The sequence below is a fragment of the Schistocerca nitens genome, chromosome 3 (genome assembly GCF_023898315.1).
Source record: "Schistocerca nitens isolate TAMUIC-IGC-003100 chromosome 3, iqSchNite1.1, whole genome shotgun sequence".
NCBI classification, from domain to species: Eukaryota; Metazoa; Arthropoda; class Insecta; order Orthoptera; family Acrididae; genus Schistocerca; species Schistocerca nitens.
The window spans coordinates 248,516,741-248,538,906 of NC_064616.1; the positions used below are offsets into that span (position 1 = coordinate 248,516,741).

Here is a 22,166-nt window from a genome sequence, read left to right on the forward strand (position 1 = left end):
TTTTTGTTCTTATACTGACTACCACTTCCAGCTGAAAAGTATATCAGCTTCTTAACCTTGGGAGAATTTTCTTTAATGTAATTTATTACATACTTTTGAAACACATATACAGCCAAAGTGTTGTGCTCCAACTAGTCCCTTGGAATGCCAATTGCAGAACTGCAAGCTTCATCTTTCTCATTTTTAAAGAAGAGAATAAATTGATGCACTGTTGCCTGGTACCCTTGTGTTGCATCCTGAATTACAAATGTAAAATTTTCTACAAAATCAGCTACCACTAGGCATTCAGTTTCATGAATTTTTGCTTTTTTGTCCTTCAAAAACTTACTTTGGATTTTAGAAACATCCAAAATACACCACTTAGGGTGGAGGTCACAGAATTTTGACCTTCCAATTTTCCTTTCAGGATGAGACTTTTTGAAAGCTACATAAAGTTCATTTAAATCTGACAGCACTAGTTGTTTCTGATTTGTTATTTTAACTTCATTTATAACAACTCTTTTGCTAACTTTGCAATCTGGGTACATTCTACTGTTTTCATCATCTTCAAAACACTGCTGGATATTTTTGTTTCTTCACTCATACCTAATCCTTTCTTCTTTCCTAAAACTGGAAGAATGCCTTGCTCTTTTACTAATTTTTGGATTAGTTTAACCAAACGATGAGAAACATCGAATTCATGAACTATTTTCTTCTCTTGACCATGAGTCAGGGAGCAAATGTAAAATTTTAACTTTTTCCTCTTTAGATGTCGCTGAACATTTAATTTTTAATTTCTCTGTTAAGCTCAAATATTCAGTGTCAGATTATGCTGGTGGTAGGTTTTCTTCTTCTTTAGACATAATGTTGGTATCTGTATTATTAAAGCATGGTTCCAAGTCTTATCTAATTTTGTCTGAAATTTGTTGTACCCTATTTTCAATAGCTGCTTTTCTTTTTCTGCTACATAATTTTATTATTTTCGAAGCAGAAGATATGTCTAAGTTAGAACATGCAAAATCCAATATGCTAACAGCTTCCTCATTAGGAATATAAATGTCATTAACAAGGTTACACGATTCTGGTTCTGGATTCTTAACGAATATTTTTGAGTAACAATTTGGGCACAAGGAATTTCCAGGAATCACATTAAGTTTCACTTTGGAAGCTATTTCACTCTCACATAACAAGGACAAATGTTAAAGTTTCAAGTTTTATTTCCCTCAAACCTTTAGTAATAGGCTTTTTATGAACTTTAAGTGGATCACAGCACTTTCTTTCAAAAATGTAGTTGTAGTTCAGAATATATTTCTTCTCGTGATACTCAGACACTGATGTTACGGAAGAACTTACTCAAAATTTAAACAAAGTTTGTCTAACTTCATCAAAATCATTGATATTTTCAAGTTTTTGGAAACTGAACTGTAAACTGTTTTGTGACACACTTCACTTTGCTATCTGTCCAACGGAGCACTGTTAATCCATGTTATTGCATTCCAGTTAATCTGTCAAAATTAATTACAAATTACACATAGAACAAAGCACATAACACATTCTACACTCTCGATGAAGTATGTACATCCACTCTAACAGGTTTCAGAACAGACTGACTACAACAATGCCACACGCAGCAATAATGTACCTATTGACAATAAACCTAAACGTAAATGGGCATTTTATTACCATAGAACAGAAGCGAAAGCTCCTATTGTTTAATATTGCATTATTAAAAATAAATAAACTAAAAGAATATTGGGTGATAGTGTTAACTAAATATGTCACAATTAAATTTTATTACATTGAAACAATAAACCATTTAAATAGGCAACAACCATAAGATCAGTTGTAGAGTAATGTGAATTATTTCCTCATTTTCAAAAATCCATGTATCTGTTCAGTCAGATATCATTGTTGAAATTTTTACAGTACTTTTCCATCATATAGGTGTAAAAACTGTGCAAAAACCATATTTTTATATTCAGTCCCACGTGAGATAACTAACCCCAAACTTTACAAAAAATTAAAATTTTCAAATTTCAAAAATTCGTAAAAAATTAAGGAAACATTTGTAAGTGTTCTTGCTCTATATGAGGCTAGTAGTGTATGATATCTAACTATAGGAAAAAATAGACTCTCATAAATTACTCCTTGTATGTTATTTTTGGGCCTAAAAAGTGGATTTTTGAAAATTTGGATAACAAACTTTGGAGTTCAATTTGACTGGTTATTTTTGAATTTAGGGTATTTTGTGTAATAGACAATGTTGTAGAGGACACTTTTCTAAAAACAATCATGTCAATTGCAATGTTGTAACTTAACTCAGTGCACTGATATTCATAGTTTTGCTAACGTCTCTAAACTGAAACATCATCGCGCGCTTGCAAATGAAAATGGCCGCCATTCAGTAAAGATGAAAGGTGAAAATTTTTTAAAAACTATTTTGAACTTTTCAATTATAGGGTAATCACATATAAAAAATTAAATTATTTAAAAATGGTCATGCAACCATTACTGGACCACTTCTTGTGGATTGACTCCATAGCTTTCCTGTATATGCCCTGTTGTGTATCAAATATCCTTCCGTAATTGTTCAGTCTTTCGGCTTATGGTAAGTAATACCGTTCTTATGTTGTCCCTCATAATTGTTGAATTCGCATGTATCATAGTTTATTGCACTAGAAAGTGTAACCGTTGTTCTGTGATATTTTTTTTTTTTTTTTTTTGTCTGCAAATTACTGGAGGCTTATGTAACAGAAAATCCTATTAAAACAATTTTTTTATTACACCTGTGTTTGAATGTAACTGGGTGTGGGCTAAATAAAATTCTTCTTAAGAAGTAATTGAAAATGGTGGGCTGTAGTTTCAACTTGTTCCTGACTTGCAACATATTTTCTTCAGAAGATCTCTCTTTTCTTTTTCTACTCAGGAATGTTACAAAGAATCTCAAGAAGTTCATTGATTCCAAACGAATGCCACAGGGTGATAAGCAGTCAATGAGGGACCTATCACAGATGATAAAGAAGATGCCACAATACCAGAAAGAGTTAAGCAAGTACTCAACACATCTTCACTTGGCTGAAGACTGTATGAAAGCTTATCAAGGCTATGTAGACAAACTGTGCAAAGTAGAACAGGTCAGTGAAAATACGACATAAGATGTTTTCTGTCTATACTGCAATTTGAAGTCCAAGCTATACATTTAGATTAAATACCAATTTAAATTTCCAGACTTACTTTTGTGTTTTGAATATTACCTCTGAGAGGTGCTGCATGTAGTTTTTCATCCAGAGAAAGAAACATTTGAGTACAGTTATATCATAGCTACCATAATTGGTTTAGAACAGTCAGGGGTATTGTATGCTGTCTACATATTTGTTACTACTAATATTCGTAAGTGCTTAATTATTTGTGCAATTTAAAGATATTTCCTTACATTGTGAATCTAGCACATAGTTTCAGTGATATAACAAAGATCAGATAAGGAGGTGAAAAATTGCTTCCAAATGTGAATGGATTTCACTAAAGACCAATGAGATGACAATTTGAACTGCAAGGAGAAACAAATTAATTAAAAAAATCATAGATTTCTTAACTATGGAAGCCATAAATGAATCCACAAGGAAAATGGAAACCTGCCTGCATGGCAGAGGTCAGCAACGCATGCTTGTGTGGTGGCGGTGTAAGGTGGTTCAAGTCATGGTGGTGGAAAAAATTTTCCTTGCCAGTATTTGGTCGGCAAAGGGAGGAGAAGTGGTGGTGTAAAGTTCCTGATCACCAGACTTTGCGCCCATGGCCTGGTTTAAATACCAAACCTCTCCACAGTGTCATGAAGTGAGGGTGGGCATGTAACACGGTTGATGGTGATTCATCTGTTGGATTCATGGAAATCAGAATCCAGGATCTAGCAGTGAAGGAAACTGCAGCAAAACTTTTCAGGTCATTTAATGAGACTTCTGCAAAACTAGAAACAGTAGTGTAATGAATTTGCTACAGTGAGAATTACTAAAATCTGACAATATAGAACAAATTTAAAGAATGTAAGTGATTGTACTATATATTGTAAGAGTATCTGATTTTAAGTTCTCCAGCATGATAGATTTTATATCAAACGGCTCAAAATAGGTTTTTGGTGGGAAAGAATAAATTGTTTTATGGTGTGCTGGTATACCTCATGTTAGAGACATATTTATGAAAACTGAAGGCTTGCCCAGTTGAACATAGGCAATGTACTTGACTACAAGAAATGGCATGGTATGGAAATTGAAGGCATCAGTGAACGTATAGTAATTAGAATGGCAAACAAAAAATTACAGAGAACTTTCTCTGTAGGCGGTCGTCAAAACTTAAAATAGGCTCACAAATTTGTACTATTTGTCAGATTCCTGACAGTGAAAAGTTTATTTAGAAAACACTAACATACAGTTGATAAGAAATAACCATGTTCTTGTCAGAGCCACAGAAACCAAATTATATGGCCTAGCTTTTTTATATGTTGGTAATGAGCAATATTGAGTTCAATTATCAAAGTTAAGGGTGTTTTGAAACGTGAAATACAGATTAATCATGACTTACAGAATCCAAATAAGGCTATATACTTGTAACATGGGGGTGGGGGGTGGGGGTGGGGGGGGGGGTGTAAGTATGTCTTGCAGTAAATAAAGAAAAAGTGATGCTAGTCCTAATGAAACATTGATTTCTGGTATGTTATAGAATGACTGTGATGGTAATATTTAGTAGGTTTTAGAATGACCATTTTGGTAATATTTCTTTTGATATTGAAAAGGTCAGTGTGATGAAGTAAATTCGTCTAAGACTTGTTTTTTTGATAGAGGGTATTGGTGTTATTGCACAATGTAAAAGAGGACAAACAAAACATGAATATGTAGAGTTACTCATACTTGTTTTGCTTTATATGTACAGTAGCAATACCATAAGCCACCACCACCACCACAATAGACCATTAGCTGCTGAACTGTTAAGGAATGCAAGAGATAAAGTTAAAGGAACATTTAAGTAATTTGTGATCTACATACAAATTTGAATGCTACCAGTCAAACCAGTTACATAAACTGCTTAGAAAGAACTACAACACCTGCATATCAGTGGATGTATTTGGGTTTAGATACAAGGGGAACAGAATGGTGGAATAGGCCTTATGAAAACTTTTAAAAAATCTGCAAAATAAAATCAAGCAACCAAAATAAAGGTAATATCTTCGAAAGTGAACAGTTGTGAATTAAAAATAACATTCAGTACAGTGTTGCTTTGTCTTGTGCATTTAACATGCCTAGATCCTTTTTAGAATGCTGTTAACAGGGTGGTGTTAGAGCCTGCCCAATCTTTGGTGGCAGCCATCCCGAGGTCATCCAGTGTGTGGGTGTGAGAAGGGTTCCTGCAGTAACATACTACAAGCTTCAACCAGCCTCAGCAGGAGGATCCATGTCAGCAGATATGACATACACTCCATTTGTTTCCTACCTATCTCCTTGAGGAAGGTGTGTTAGATGTGGGAGTTGTATGCTAATATTCAAAGATGAATTTGTTGCTGAAGTCTTCACTGTTTGCCTTTATAATAGGTTGCAGGGTCCTTCGCAGTACTGCATAGCCCTTAAATAAAGTCGATAGCAATGATAAACAACTAGCATCTGTATGTGATACTGGCCCAAAACATGACTTTACCATGCCCTTGCTGAACTGTTTGACTGTATGCCTAAGGTGGTCATTGGTTCATGGCTCCCTGTAGACCCTTCTGTGCCATTCAGGCATTAGATAAATCTTACACTCTTCACTGAGGAGAACCTGATGTCACTGAGCTAGGTTGAATTCCAGGTGCTTCCTTGCTCATCTTCTTCCTGCCCTGTGGTTCTGGTGGATTTTTACTGTTGTTCTTATTGGATACTTGGGGACCAAATTGATAGTGTTGAGATTGTTTCATACTATGTTGGGAAAAACAGCCTTTCCAGTTCCCTTCAAAAAGACAGCACACAGTTTTGTTGCATTCTCTTCAGAGTACTATCTTGTAGGTAGTGAACAACAGATGTTGACAATGTGTGGCTACTGTAAGGCAACTCTTCAGTGTTTTGTGGTTCATGGCAGTGGTTGAGGTTCAAATGGTTTTGCTAAAGTATTCACACACAACTTGACCCTTCTTGTCATGAAGTAACAATAGGTGCACAATTTAAGCTTGAGATGAACCGTTGAGAAATTTTAATAGACTGGACAATGTCCACAAGCCACAATTTCCTGTTAATCATAAGAAACTCAGTGCATTCTACTGAAGTGCACTAAGCATGCATGTTTACTTTTGCTTTCATTACACAGGTGGCAGTACCTAGTTATTTACTGTGCTCAAGAGCAAGGGCATTGAGAAATTAATTCTAATTAAAAATCAAGGCAACATTTTAGATAAATGATAGGCTTTAGCGGAAATAGACTGAGAATTTGAAATATGAACAGAATTGTTAGAGAGATTATTTTAAGTTTTTTAAAACTATATGAAAACTGGAACATATTATTGGAAACAAATTGGAATAAAAGGTACTAGGCAAACCACCTAAATTAGTGAACTTGTTTGTAGAAAAGTGAATAGAAATAATTTAAATAAAGCACCAAAGAAAAATGTATTTTAACATATCCTAAAAGCAATGAGAGTTATATGTGAAAGGTTTAGCTCATGGACCAAGTGCCATTAAACTAAATTTTCTTTGCAAATTAATTAAAAATGTGCTATGTAATCACCATCATAACATATAAGGTACCGTTTTATCACATGGGTTTTCTTTTTTACTTAAATATTTTTATCCAAAAGCAAAAAATGAATAATTCCCCAAGAGTGCTGGTCGTCTATTAAACAGTGGAATTAAACTTGATTCATGTTATGTCTTATGGCGAAAGTGAGAGTAGAGTATGAAGGACTGCCATTCTTACGAAAAAGTTGGACTATAAAAACAACAATAAGGTAGTAGTATGGATGATAAACTTTGTTAATGTCCAAAGCAAAATCGATAGTGGGTTTCCTTGACAAAGCTCATATGGTAAATTCTCCACTTCGCTGTGAACTGAAAGAATAGAAGTGTCATCCAAACACTTCAAATATTTATTTACTTGGGATAACATATACATAAAACCATTCCCAAAAATATTTTTACTTTATCCTTTGTGTCACGTTTTCTTTCTCAGTTCTAGATGACATCAAAAACTATTTCTCCTTCAACATAGCTGAATTGTTCACCATTGAAACAATTTTCGTTAAAGACTTTTTCATCTCTTTATGTTCTTAATTATGCACAATGTAGGCCTTATATTTTTTCATATGTTGTAAAACCTAAATAACCTGTTGTTCTTTTCCGTATGAGTGCTCTCCCACAACAGAGAACAAAATCTGAAAGAAATAGTCCTCGTGCAACATTTGCGATATGAGCCAAATACAAAGCTAATAATAAAATAAAGATTAAGATAACACAAAATCCATCCCTATAACACAAGTGAACACAACTAAAATTGGTTTAACTTCCAATGTTAGCAGATGACATTGCACTCCACTGCTTCTGCACAGGCACAGTTTCAGAAAACTTAGTATTTCAGACCTTTATACTCAGCACAATAAATTTATCACTGACATCACTGACCACCTTGTGACACCTGATGGTGGCTGATTTACATGCTAGCAGTGTATTGCACACTCACTGTGAATAAGCTGATTTCCATTAGAAAGTCCTTGGGCAAAACACTCATTTATTAGAATTCTGAATGTGTAGCGGATGCTTGCATACATTTTAGAGCATCAGATTTCATTACAATAGAACATAATAGGTGTATTTCTTGCAGAAAGATATGATAAAATTTTTGTATATTGGCTGTTTGGAAGTTATTTCAAACTATTTGGCAGCATACATGGCAGAGCAGTACAATGAACTTTTAGAAACAGAGCTGTGGTCAATGCTGTAAAATGTACATTTGTTTTAGCAACTGCTAACACATTCTGGCAAGTCCAGCAAGTGCTATTATAGAAATTTGGTAGTTATATTGCATTTGGTCACCTTTTCCTCCATGAATATCCTCAAGGTCTCCAGACCTTACACATTGTGGATTTTGGCTGAGAGATTGCCCGATGCCACAGTTATACAAAGGTTTATTGATGTTGACAATGAAAGTATTCATTGTCAGAGATATGTAAAATCCTCGTCAGCACTATTCATTTATTCCTCATCTGTTGGCTGTTCTCTGGATTAATAGCAGCCCCACTGAATACATATAGTTTTGCTGTGAACTTTATTAGGTCACTTTTCTAGCATTCAGCTATTTAATTATTAAAAAGAATGTTTTGTATATTTGTGCAATTATTTGAAAGCTGCTTTATCCATTACCAGTAAATTTTAAGTTGATGTTTCATTTTTGTGTTAAGTTTTTCAGTCATATTGTTAGAGTAAGAAAGAAATTTGTCAAGATATTGTGTCAAAATAGGAAAATCTTTAATAAGAAGCAATAGATATGAATATGTGATAGTGATTTTCTAGGGGAGAAATACCAGTGACAAGTTATGTAGGAAAATGGTGAGGAGAGAGTACTATCTAACATAGATATTTTAATTAGAATATGTAAGTTATTTTTGCATCAGGCTTAAGTAGCTGTGATTTTAAATAGTGTTTTCCATGCTACCAGTAAATATTTTAGATTGCTTACTCTTGATTACTTTAATGGCGAACAATACATTTACAGGATCTTGCAATGGGCACTGATGCAGAAGGAGAGAGGATAAAAGATCACATGCGAAATATAGTGCCTGTGCTTCTTGATCAAGGTGTGACGAATTATGATAAAATGCGTATTATTCTGCTTTATATAATATCAAAGAATGGCATAAGTGAAGAGAACCTTAACAAACTTGTCCAGCATGCCCAAATTAATCCATCTGAAAAGCAGACCATTATTAATATGGCCAACTTGGGTGTTAATGTTGTTGTTGATGTAAGTAAAAAAAAATTTTGAGTATTTTATTTAAAAATACAATACCAGTGAAACTTGCTTAGCATCCTTGAAGCATCTATTCAGAGGGAGGCAAAGTGATACACTTTGTGCTCGAGTGCATGCGTTCTTCCGCTTGTGCACTACATTGTGTGTTGTTTGCTGTCCAGAATTAGAGAGAGATTGCATTTTTTATATTGTAAATTTTGCATTTTTAGTAGGTACAATGGTTCAATATAGCAAAAGAATTCAGTATTGTCATCTCTTAACACAATAGTTAAAAAATGGAAGCATATTTATCAGTGACAGGAAATTTGTATGTTCCATGTGAAAGATATGTTCTAAGCTTAACAGTATTTTTAATTGTACTGGAACCCCCCAACCTCTGGGAGCATGCTTCCCATAGTTTGAGATCATTGCCGTTTCACTGTATTTTTACTACTGACAATCTACCTGGTGCTAGAAGACTGTGACTGTTAATGTTCAGATCAGATGCATTTTTTACCAGAAAGATGCAGATCACCAAAATTTACTTCCGTTACGTATAACCATAGCATAATACACACATAAGGTATTGTAGTCGGACATTAATCTTCGCGGTCTAAGGTGCTGCAGTCATGGACTGTGCGGCTGATCCTGGCGGAGGTTCGAGTCCTCCCTCGGGCATGGGTGTGTGTGTTTGTCCTTAGGATAATTTAGGTTAAGTAGTGTGTAAGCTTAGGGACTGATGACCTTAGCAGTTAAGTCCCATAAGATTTCACACACACATTAATCTTCGAAAACAATGTTTCCGTTGATCAGCCATAACAGTAGATTTAATACACATTCATGGTCATTAGTCAGCTGAGCTATTGTGGCAAGAAGTTAACCATGATAGTTGCAGCCTGTGGGCTCCAATTTGCATTTAGTATGTTATAAAAGGATTCTTAAGACACATTCAGTTGGCCTTGTTTTGTGGTGGTGCTGACTGTAGTGATGGTGGGTTGGGGGGAGGCTTAAAATTACATTTGATACTTTTTTTCTGTTGCTTCTAAAGAAGGTACATGTTGCTAACAAATGATCTACACTCCTGGAAATTGAAATAAGAACACCATGAATTCATTGTCCCAGGAAGGGGAAACTTTATTGACACATTCCTGGGGTCAGATACATCACATGATCACACTGACAGAACCACAGGCACATAGACACAGGCAACAGAGCATGCACAATGTCGGCACTAGTACAGTGTATATCCACCTTTCGCAGCAATGCAGGCTGCTATTCTCCCATGGAGACGATCGTAGAGATGCTGGATGTAGTCCTGTAGAACGGCTTGCCATGCCATTTCCACCTGGCGCCTCAGTTGGACCAGCGTTCGTGCTGGACGTGCAGACCGCGTGAGACGACGCTTCATCCAGTCCCAAACATGCTCAATGGGGGATAGATCCGGAGATCTTGCTGGCCAGGGTAGTTGACTTACACCTTCTAGAGCACGTTGGGTGGCACGGGATACATGCGGACGTGCATTGTCCTGTTGGAACAGCAAGTTCCCTTGCCGGTCTAGGAATGGTAGAACGATGGGTTCGATGACGGTTTGGATGTACCGTGCACTATTCAGTGTCCCCTCGACGATCACCAGTGGTGTACGGCCAGTGTAGGAGATCGCTCCCCACACCATGATGCCGGGTGTTGGCCCTGTGTGCCTCGGTCGTATGCAGTCCTGATTGTGGCGCTCACCTGCACGGCGCCAAACACGCATATGACCATCATTGGCACCAAGGCAGAAGCGACTCTCATCGCTGAAGACGACACGTCTCCATTCGTCCCTCCATTCACGCCTGTCGCGACACCACTGGAGGCGGGCTGCACGATGTTGGGGCGTGAGCGGAAGACGGCCTAACGGTGTGCGGGACCGTAGCCCAGCTTCATGGAGACGGTTGCGAATGGTCCTCGCCGATACCCCAGGAGCAACAGTGTCCCTAATTTGCTGGGAAGTGGCGGTGCGGTCCCCTACGGCACTGCGTAGGATCCTACGGTCTTGGCGTGCATCCGTACGTCGCTGTGGTCCGGTCCCAGGTCGACGGGCACGTGCACCTTCCGCCGACCACTGGCGACAACATCGATGTACTGTGGAGACCTCACGCACCACGTGTTGAGCAATTCGGCGGTACGTCCACCCGGCCTCCCGCATGCCCGCTATACGCCCTCGCTCAAAGTCCGTCAACTGCACATACGGTTCACGTCCACTCTGTCGCGGCATGCTACCAGTGTTAAAGACTGCGATGGAGCTCCGTATGCCACGACAAACTGGCTGACACTGACGGCGGCGGTGCACAAATGCTGCGCAGCTAGCGCCATTCGACGGCCAACACCGCGGTTCCTGGTGTGTCCGCTGTGCCGTGCGTGTGATCATTACTTGTACAGCCCTCTCGCAGTGTCCGGAGCAAGTATGGTGGGTCTGACACACCGGTGTCAATGTGTTCTTTTTTCCATTTCCAGGAGTGTATTATGGAGAAACGCCCCTCTTTTTAATGAAAGTAAGAGGTACACACTGAATTTAGGATTTTTGAATTACCTGCGGGTTTCATCACCATACGGCCAACCAACCATAATTTAAAACCATTAAGATTTATCAGATGTGAGTAGTTCCAGGTCTTATTGTGCTTATGATATAATTAATGTACTCAAGATATGTATCAATTTTTTATTGATTTAGTTTTCCAATCTTGTGTAGGGGACACGAAAGAAATTCTACCAGGTTCCCCGGAAAGAACGTATTACTGAACAAACATACCAAATGTCACGTTGGACACCAGTCATCAAGGACATAATGGAAGAATGTATTGAAGATAAATTGGATCCAAAACATTTTCCATTTTTGGCAGGAAGAGCTGCTCCATCTGGCTACCATCCACCAACAAGGTATTCTCTCTCTCCCCCTCCCCCCCCTCCCTCTTATGTGTGTGGGGGAGGGTCAAAATGTGATAACTGTTAAAATATCTTTTTTCTTTCAGTGCAAGGTATGGCCATTGGCATAAAGATAAAGGTCAACAAGCTGTAAAGAATGTTCCTCGTCTAATTGTCTTCATTGTTGGTGGTGTGTGCTTCTCAGAAATACGCTGTGCTTATGAAGTAACCAACACTGTAAAGAACTGGGAAGTCATTATTGGTATGTTGTTCTGAATTATCATTTTTGTAGTTGTACTTCATCATATTTAATGTAAAAACAAGTTACATTTTAATGTGGGTTATATTATAATAGGAGTAGGGAATTTGAATTTGGTTAAATGTCAATCTCTTATTTGTAAAGAATGTAACAATATTATGAAAAGAATAGTTGCTACTCACCATATAGCTGAGGTGCCGAGTTGCAGGTAGGCACAACAGAAAGTCGCAGATAGGCAAAAAAAACACACACACACACACACACACACACACACACACACACACACACACAAACTGTATTCTGTGGCTGCTGAGGCACACCAGCACCCAGACTGCAGTCGCACATGCATGCGAGAGAGATCTCCGACAAGGCCATGTTGGCTGAAAGCTCATTTTTTGAGTCTCTTTTTGTTGTGCCTATCTGCATCTCAGTATCTCCGCTATATGGTGAGTAGCAACTACCCTTTTCATAATACTGTTACGTTCCATCCTGGATTTTCCATTGTCTTAGTTGTGAAGATTTTACTTTGTTTGGTTTCTGTTGCTGGAATGTGTATACAACACAGTTGGCAAATGCTTACAGTTTAATTACACTGGTGTCCAAAATGAAAGCAACAAACGGAAATTTTGGTTGTGTCCATGTGGCTGTGAAACAGTATACACAGTTGATAGTAAAGTAGAAATAATGTGAAGAATAAAGAATGTATGCAACATACATAACGGTAGACAAAATATTATTCTTTTTTCTAACTTAACGGATTAGCCCACCTATTCCAACAACTGGTTAATGTGCTAAGTACGGAGCAGCAATAATACAGGCCTGACAATGATCGGGCATGTTTTGAATTATGTCATCAATCTCGTGTTGATACAATAAAGCCCATTCTTCCTGCAGATCTGCCCGCAAGTCGTGGAGAATGGTTTGTGGATGCTGACGTGGTGCAGCCTGTCGCCCTAGTGCAGCCCAGACATGTTCCTTTGGGATTCAAATCGGAAGAGTGAGCACACCACACCATGCATGAAATGTCTTTTGTTTGCAAGGAAACATCAGCTACTCATGCTCTGAGATTGAGCATTATCATCCATCAATAAGAAGACTGGGTCCACAGGGCCTTGCAAAAACCACACGAGATCCCAAGATCTCTTCATGATACCTGACAGCAGTTAAATCTTGCTAATTAACTCGTACAATTTCATGAAGAGATGTCCTAGTGATCACCATAATTCCTGCCCACACCATTAAGGATCCTCCTCAATATCAGTCTCTTTCCATAATGTTTGGGTCACAAAATCGTATTCCACATTCCCTCCTGATGCGAGTCCATTGAGAATCATTCTCCAGACCAAATCGATTTTCATCAGTGAAAAGAACATCGGTCCACTGTTGGACCATCTAGGTGGCATGTTGACGACTCTACTCTAGACATTCCCTTCTGTGAAGACGCATCAGAGGCACACATACAACAGGTTTTCGGCAATAAAGGCCACTCTGCCAAATCCTTCTGTACACCATTTCCTTCAATACAACACGTCCAGTGGATGCTGTCAGGTCAGATGCCAATTGCTGTGCAGTGCTAAGGTGGTACCATTGTGCACTTACAGCCAAATAACGGTCCCCTCTTTCTGATGTCATACATGGGCAGCCCTGTTCTGGTCTTTGGGATACAGTTTTGGTCTGTATAAACAGTTGGCACATCAGAGAAACAACAGAATGATCCACATCAAGCCATTGAGCCATATCAGTTTGCAACTGTCCTGCTTCCATTCTTCCTATGGCCCACCACTTCAGAGAGTCTTTCAGCCATCTCCTCTGTGCCATACTGCACCATCCATGACTGTGTACATAGCAATTGATGATGTAGGACTACCCAGCAAACATTACTCCTGTGGCTAGGTGACCCGATGTCATCGTTGGCGTTGTCTACTGACCAGATGACATCTTCCGTGCAGAACATGATTGTACGGACATCTTTTGACAGTTCATATGATTATATCCTATATCAGACACAGGACAGGGAAACAGCGATTGGTTGCTTTAATTTTGGACACCAGTGTAGTTAGCTAACTGTGCTGTAGTCAAAGTGATACTAGATGATGGTGGACTTCTCATTTATAAACAAGCTGTTATATTATGAAATAATTGAAACTTCCAGAACTTTTGGGTTGTGTGCATTATTGCCTTTATCTTTTTCATCTGTGTCAAGTTGTTATTAATTTGTTGTTTTTTTTCCTGTAGGGTCTTCTCACATTATGACGCCAGAGGACTTCCTCAGTAATCTTACAAATTTGAGCTAATCTGTTAGCACAGTATATCTAGCCTGCCCAAAAAGGTTAGCATGTGTATTTGTAAGTTCACTTTCATTTTTGAGAAAGCACACTTTTTATCTTCATGAAAATTTAGTGAATGTTTAAATATTAGATTAAAATAAAAAAATTTAAAAGCTTCAAAAAGATCTTGAACAACAGTTGATGCAAAACAATCCAGAGAAATCAAAGTTAAACCTTAGTAGTAAATGTAGTGTCCATATTATAATTTTTCTAAATTTTCGCAATGCGTGAAGAATTCATATTAGTACTTGTTCCTTGCTGTGTTGAAGGAGGTCATCAATATATTGCTAGTGTAGAGCAATATTAACAACACAAGGAAATATCACTTTTTCCAAGAGCTTTTTGTAGTTTGACAAAAATATCAAAGTAAAACCGTGACATCAGAAATTTACGTATCGGTGCCACATTTGACAGAAATGACTACGTTGGACTTTGTCGTAGTTCTGTGAAGATATTTTCATTTTGATTGTCACTATTTCATTAAAAACAATTTTGCTGACAAAAATTCAGTGATGTGACTTTTTAGGCCTGAAAGCACATTCGTCATATGTAGAAATTTTGAAATGTAGTTAAAGAAATTATGCTTTCATTTGCTTACAAAAAATAAGTTTTGTGAAATGAAGCAGAAGGCATATGCAGTTTGTAACAAGTCAACTTGAAGTACATAGCTTCATCCACAATCTCTTAAAGAAAAAAAACTGCTTAAGACAGGACTTTTGATACAGGTTGACAAGTATTGAACTATATGAAATAAAATCGTCATAACTTCTGAATGGTTTGTGTTAGGACATTCAAACTTAACAGTTAGCTGTGGGGTATGATATGAATTAGTATGTTGCTTTAGTGACAAAGCCCACTTTCATTTGGATTGGTTTGTCACTAAGCAAAATTGGGGGACTGAGACTGCGCATTTCGCGATCGAGAAGTCTCTTCACCCACAATGGGTGACGGTGTGGTGTGCAATGTCCAGTCGCGGAATAATCAGTGGGATATTCCTTGATGGCACGGTGACTACAAAATGGTATGTGAAGGTTTTGGAAGATGATTTCATCCCCATTATCCAAAGTTACCCTGATTTCTACAAGATGTGGTTCGTGCAAAACAGCAGATCTTGGCTGCACTCGTCAACATTTATTTTGGGAACGGGCGCTGATAACCTCGTTGTTGTGCGCCCTAAGACACTAATCATCATCATCATCATCATCATCATCATCATCGTGTAAAACAGCGCTCAACCCCCATCGAAGTAGGAGAGTTTTGATGTCCTGGAGGAGCACTTTGAGGACCGCATTCTGACTCTGGGTACACAGAGGCCACTGGCATGGGCCTTGATTGGCTGCCATATTCTCCGTATCTGAACATGTGCAACTCCTTTTCGTGGGGCTATATTAATGATAAGGTGTACAGCAGTAATGACAAAACCATTGTTGAGCTGAAAACAGGCATTCAGGAGCTCAACAGCATTGATCTTCTGACACTTCAGTGGATCATGCAGAATTCTACTAATCGTCTGCGCCACATTATTCTCAGTGATGGCAGGTATATCGAACATGTCAAAACCTACATGTGAATATATCTAGTGACATTTACATGTTGAGTACAGTGTGTGCACGCTTAGTGCACAACTGATTTCCCCACCCCCGCCCCCTGCCCCCCTCCCCTGCTTCCCCATATAGTTCAATAAGTGTCACCCTGTAGAAATAGAGCTCAGCATCTAACTCTTTGTGTGTGTGTGTGTGTGTGTGTGTGTGTGTGTGTGTGTGTGTGAGAGAGAGAGAGAGAGAGAGAGAGAGAGAGAGAGAGAGAGAGAGAGCGCTATAGCTAGCTAGCTGATGTCTACTGTCACTTATCTTTTGGAATTTTTCTTGTACATACAAAATTTTGAAATCGGCAATGAAAAGGCTTGTTCACACACTGACACTAGGTTTCACTAAGTTTTGAAACAGCACTACTGGCCACTGTGCATGCACAGCATGAGGTTGCACAATTCACTGGCAAAACTAAAATGTAGAGTCGAATACAAATCCCCACTTAAAACACGAAAACGTGATCTGTAATTTCAAGTCTGACAATTATTCATGCACTAGAGGATCACTTACTCTATTAAGAAGAAATGTTAACTCTCCTGGTGACATTTTCTGACAGGTACAATAATTTCTTGGGTCTTACACAATAACTTCTTTCAGAAAGGTTTCTGTGCTGTTGCCCCCCCCCCCCCCCCCCCTCCTCTTTTTTTTTTTAAAGTCATATAACAAATGTCCAGTTTGGAGATTGCTCTTGTTCAGAATATTGTCTGCCACATTAGTTACAAATTCATGCACAGGAATGCTAAGTGTAACGAATATGATGGTTGGTGGATGCTTTATAAAATGTAGTCTCTCATAACTTTAATTTGATCGATTGGCGACTCCATGGAGTGCTGTGTGCACGACGACCATATATGTTTAATTAAAAGGAAGGTCAGCATTGGCCGTGATATTGAAGGTTAATTCATAGCAAAATTGATTTTCAATCGCATAGTGATCATCTTCAGTGCTGTGGCGTACAAATTAAACTCATAGGCACTGGTATCAAATTATTACCAGTAGCCAAAACTGAGAAACGATCGTTTTTGTGTTTGCATTGGAAGGATTTTGGTATATCTGCTGAGTGGAATTTCTTTGGTTGGCATGGAAAACCACTTTTCAGTGGAATTGGAGGACCAGCTAGAAGATTGGTTGCTCATACTTCTTCACAGAACAATTAATGGGATGAGAACTACAATCTAACAACTGTTGAAACAGATCCACAAAAATTTATAACATGGTAATAGTGTTTACTTAATGTTAGAAGAAAGCTGCTATTTACAAAAGGCATTAGCAGAAGGCAAAAATTAATAAATAAAAGCCCAGAAAACTGCAATAACATTTTCTTTATTACCTAAATGTAACTAATTTAAACATTATGTAATGGTGACATTCAAGAGACCTGAAACTTGAAGGCAGATATAATCATGCAAAGAAATTGTGCTCTAATGCTGTTTACACTATGGTTAATTTGTGAACAGGTGCCGGCCTCTGTGGTCAAGTGGTTCTAGGCGCTTCAGTCCGGAACCACACGGCTGCTACGGTCGCAGGTTCGAATCCTGCCTCGGGCGTGGATGTGTGTGATGTCCTTAGGTTAGTTAGGTTTAGGTAGTTCTAAGTCTAGGGTATTGATGACCTCAGATGTTAAGTCCCATAGTGCTTGGAGCCATTTGAACCCTTTTTGTGAACAGGTGATCAGCAGGCCACAATACCAGAAGATTGCTTATATACATTTTATGCATAATGATAAACATTTGAGATGGTTAGCAAAAGGAGTAGACGAATTACTTGAGTAGTACATTTTAAGTTCTCACCATAGATTGACAAATTTGTAATTGTGAAAGTTAGTTGTAATCAATTTCAGTTACAGTAACAATTTTGGTTAGAGGTGGCAGGCTGTAGGAGAGACATACATTGTGCAACAGTTGGGTTAGATGTAAATAAATGGATGAAAAGCTGTTTTATTTTCAATATACGGTGGTAACAGTGTTCAAAATAATGAGACCATGTATCTGTAATTTGTCAAAATAAAAGCCTTGTGATGAAGACTAAATCGTGCTGAACTTAATTTGAGGAGAAGTGATTTTCATCAAGGTGGACCCAAAAATCCCGCATTGTTTCCCGTAGGTACAGACCAATCAGGAGAAGGGTAAATGACTAAAAACAGGAAGTGATATACTACACTGTTGTCCAAACAATTGATGTCACATTTGAAGATAAAATCATGCTGACACGTTTCAGCGTGTTCTATTTGGCACTTGTATATTGTGTGAAGTTTCATCACACATCAGAAAAATGAGTTAGATCTTCACTTTTGTAGTATGAGTAAGTGCAGTTGATGTTGGTCCTATTACACTTACTAAAGTAACCAGGTATATGTTAATGATGTGGTCATTTAAATGGTGTCTTGCTAGTGGCAATGTTGTGGGAATTACTGAAGTGCTTATTGTATTATTTTAAGAATCATTCATACTTATTTAAGAGAGAATAAAGCTAGCAAAGACATCATGAATGTTTTCAAGAGTTTAATTTGTTTCTTTTTCCTTTTTGTTTTACAGCTGCCGAAATAGGAACTTTATGTTGATGGGGTGAAAAGTCACCAGATCTATCAATATTATGTGAAAGATAAATGTAATTCCAGTGTTAGGATTTGTACTCAAGTCTGTATTGTAGTCAGTTGCCTTAAAACAAGAGCTCTGTAGCTCTTGTTGCATTTATCATATTAAAGTATTTTTTAAGATAGCATACAAGTTTGTAAAAAAATTCTTGTAATTCATAATTTGTGTGTGTGTGTAAAATATTTAGATAACATAATTATGCCATATACAGGCTCATTAATGAAAGGAAAGAAAGCTTATAGATATACCAGTATGAATTACTTGGATTGTAAGATTGCTAGAAAAAATGCCTTCAAGCAAAATGTAGGAACTTTCAGACTTATTTAAGTGTCCTTTTGTGCAGAGGCAGTTAATGAATAGTAGAGTTTGTCCTCTGCAAAGCAAATGTCCCTTTAACCTCTCTGGTCTTTTGGGCATTCTGACTACATTAGCTAAAAAACAGAATGTGATGAAACTTCCATCTTGCTGTCATTTTAATGTATGCATTCTTAATAATGTAATGTGTTTCTGAAAACACTTTCAATAAGATGATCTGTATGTTGTTTGAGAATGACATAGTCAACTTAAATTGTTCCTTTACCAGAGGACCAAACTGTGTTAAAGAGACACGTTCAAAATCTTCCATTTTCAATAAACACCATAGTTTTAATAATAGTTTTTCAAAGTTATACTATTTAAAGAGTGGATTCTTTGCACAGCAATAACTACTTATAAGACTAAGAGGATAAGCCTGTGTTGCTTCACTAGTACAATAATTGTAAGTAGATTATTATTCAAACATTTTAAATTGCAGATTCGTGTAAAAGCACATTTTGTAGCTAGATCTTCATTTCTGTATTAATTAGTTCTGTCTTCATGAGACTGCATTTTCCTGAAGTGTCAAATTTTGTGAGAAGCAATGTCACAAATCTTTCTGCCTTATATGTAAGCTTGTTAATTCGTAACTGTTATTCGATATGGTGTTCAGTAAAACTTGTATGTGCTCCAGAATCTGTAAATTAACTGTTTCCATAATAGTCTTTAGTGTTGTTGTAATACCCATTTTTTGACATCGAATATTTTTATCTAACTTCTTAAAAATTTGTCTTACAACTACAGAGACATTATTTTTTATTAATATTTCATCATGATTTATTTGGACAGTAAAATATGTTAATAACTTTATAAGCAGTACTGTGATAGTGTATGTTTGTGTTGAAATGTTTGAGTTCGTGGGAAATAATAAACGATGTTATGCTTCTGCCTGTTTGGGAATATGTTGTCAGTCTCATATTTTGCAGGCAGACTTAAGTGCTGTAGTTACCTGATTGACAGTTTATTAGGCACACAATTTTATGTGAAACTTTTGTAAATCTTCGATAAGAAAAGGAATATGAAAGTTCTTCTTAAACACCAATATATACTAGAGAATCGGCTAAGCATCAAGCAGTGGTATTATTGCTTGCCATATAATTTAGGCAGTTGCCATATAAATAAAATTTGTGGACTACCATATTATGTACTTACATACACAAGTACTGTATTTTTATTGAATCAAAAAGTGAACAGGAATGTAAAATGAGCTCCAGCTGGAAAGCTGGTTATTGATCTTTATTTTTAAAAAATTCTGGATTGCTATTTGGAAGTGCTGTCCCCCATGTGTGGTTCTTGCACACTGCTAGACAAGATTGATTTAACAAACCTTTGTACCGTATGAAAACTAAGAAGGCTACTTAAAGAAACATTAAACTAAAATTTGAGATAACCTGAAGTAAGTCTGGGAATTACTGTGTAAGCTATCCCTTAGTCCCCCCCCCCCCCCTCTCCATCACCAGAAAAAAAAAGGGAAAAAAATTACTGCCTAACCTATCCTCCTTCCCCATCTGCACTACAGTGTGTGTGTGAGCGTGCGCATCATGCATGCATGCATGCATGCACACGCATTTGAGATCATCTGTAAAGAAGTACAGCATATTTAAAGTGGGGCATTGGGTAGTGCCAAGTCAGTAGGCTTTAGTATGGAAGAAGGGCATTTAAATCTATGACATTGCTATATTTTTAGTGCATACGGGGAATATTCCTTTTAATTGCAAGTTATAATTTATTTAAAAAGCTGTATTTGAAAACATTTGCTTAGAGCTAGTTGAATAGACATGTAATTGACTTTATCAACAATAAAGTCATGTTAATAACTATATAATTTATACCTACACATTCCAGTTAAAAACACTGAAAAATATGTATGTAGTATAGTTTAATGAGAAATTATTTTCTAATTATGGCTGTTTTATCAAGCACTGTTTTAAGTTGCCATTAAATTATTGGTGGATGAAAAGTTTTATTTACTTCAAAAGTTTTTTCAGTAGTGTTAGTTTTAAATTTATTTATTTATTTTTACAAGTTAGCAGATAAATTAATAAAAGACAGTTAAAGTGGTTGTTAAATTTCCATGTATTTCACATCCTGAATCCTCTTTCGTGTTTGTAATGTCTGGACGCATAAAAATTTCTCATCTTGGACATGTTTCTGACAAATCTGCCAATCATGGATCTTAAGGGTATGCCATGTTCTCATTCAATTTGTGGTGAGTATGAATATATGAAGAGGAAGCGTGCATGAGCCACACCTTTTCAGTTGAAGGCAATTTTGGAAGAAAAGGACATTATTGTTACCAAATGACATACATCACAGTAGGAGTTGAAACGTACAGTGCAATGCTATCCCATTATATTATATCGTTGTTGTTGTTGTTGTTGTTGTTGCTGTTGTTATTATTGTTGCTGCTGTTGTTATTGTTGGTAATTTAGACCAAATCTCCTTAAGTGTTTAACTGATGTGGCCTGTCAAAGAAGAAATGTTGATTTTCCTATTAATTAATTATTTTTGTTAATGTATTGAACAGATTTTGCAAAAGAAATGAAATGTTATAAAACTGACCCAGCATAATTTCTCAGATATTTTGTTGCCTTGTGTTGTTAGTGCGATAGCAATGTTACAATGTATGTATTTTCCTTAATGTATTATAAAGCATTGTAGGCTATGGATAATATAGTAATGTTGACATATTGATATATATAGCTTCTTCAGATAGAGCAAATTCATATTTTCGTATTTGCTTTCATGTGACCAAACACACACTTCTCATTATCATGAGAGTTTTAATGCAAAGTAACAATTGTTAATGTGTAAGAAATACATTGAAACTTAGAAATACGGGTCATTTGGAACTAGTGAGCACATAGTGTAAATTCAATAAATTTTTAATGCATTTTACAACATTTTCTTGTACTGTTGCTGTGTTCGATTTTTACATAAATATTGCCTAGTACAAATTTGATTTCATAAAAGTGTCTTAAGATTTTAAAAGGTTGGAAAGGTGGAAGACATGATCAGTTTCATTTTTACATAGTTATGAATGTCATTTTTGTCTTTTTCTATCTAATACATTTCATTGATGCTCTTTTGTTGAATGCAATCTTTGTAAATGATGCAAAGGATTCCTTCCCTAACACATTTTATCTTTCTGCATGTAACAGCATTCATCTTTTTCTCTCCCAAAAATGCAGTCATCTCTTTTCAGCAAGAT

General features: G+C 36.9%; 1 protein-coding gene across 3 annotated transcripts in view; it reads left to right on the forward strand.

The window, feature by feature from the left end:
* LOC126248209 (protein ROP) overlaps nucleotides 1-20,401 on the forward strand; it is a 94,477-nt gene extending 74,076 nt beyond the window's left edge. For 2 of the 3 annotated variants that reach the window (XM_049949022.1, XM_049949023.1), the window contains exons 8-13: nucleotides 2,906-3,113; nucleotides 8,698-8,946; nucleotides 11,660-11,847; nucleotides 11,940-12,094; nucleotides 14,327-14,420; nucleotides 18,542-20,401. In XM_049949022.1, coding sequence (XP_049804979.1) covers nucleotides 2,906-3,113; nucleotides 8,698-8,946; nucleotides 11,660-11,847; nucleotides 11,940-12,094; nucleotides 14,327-14,385 — 859 coding nt within the window. In that variant the 3' untranslated portion in view covers nucleotides 14,386-14,420; nucleotides 18,542-20,401. Of the gene's footprint in view, nucleotides 1-2,905; nucleotides 3,114-8,697; nucleotides 8,947-11,659; nucleotides 11,848-11,939; nucleotides 12,095-14,326; nucleotides 14,437-18,541 lie in introns of all 3 variants that reach the window. The other variant, XR_007545427.1, reaches the window with a different exon arrangement.
* Nucleotides 20,402-22,166: the final 1,765 nt, after the last annotated feature.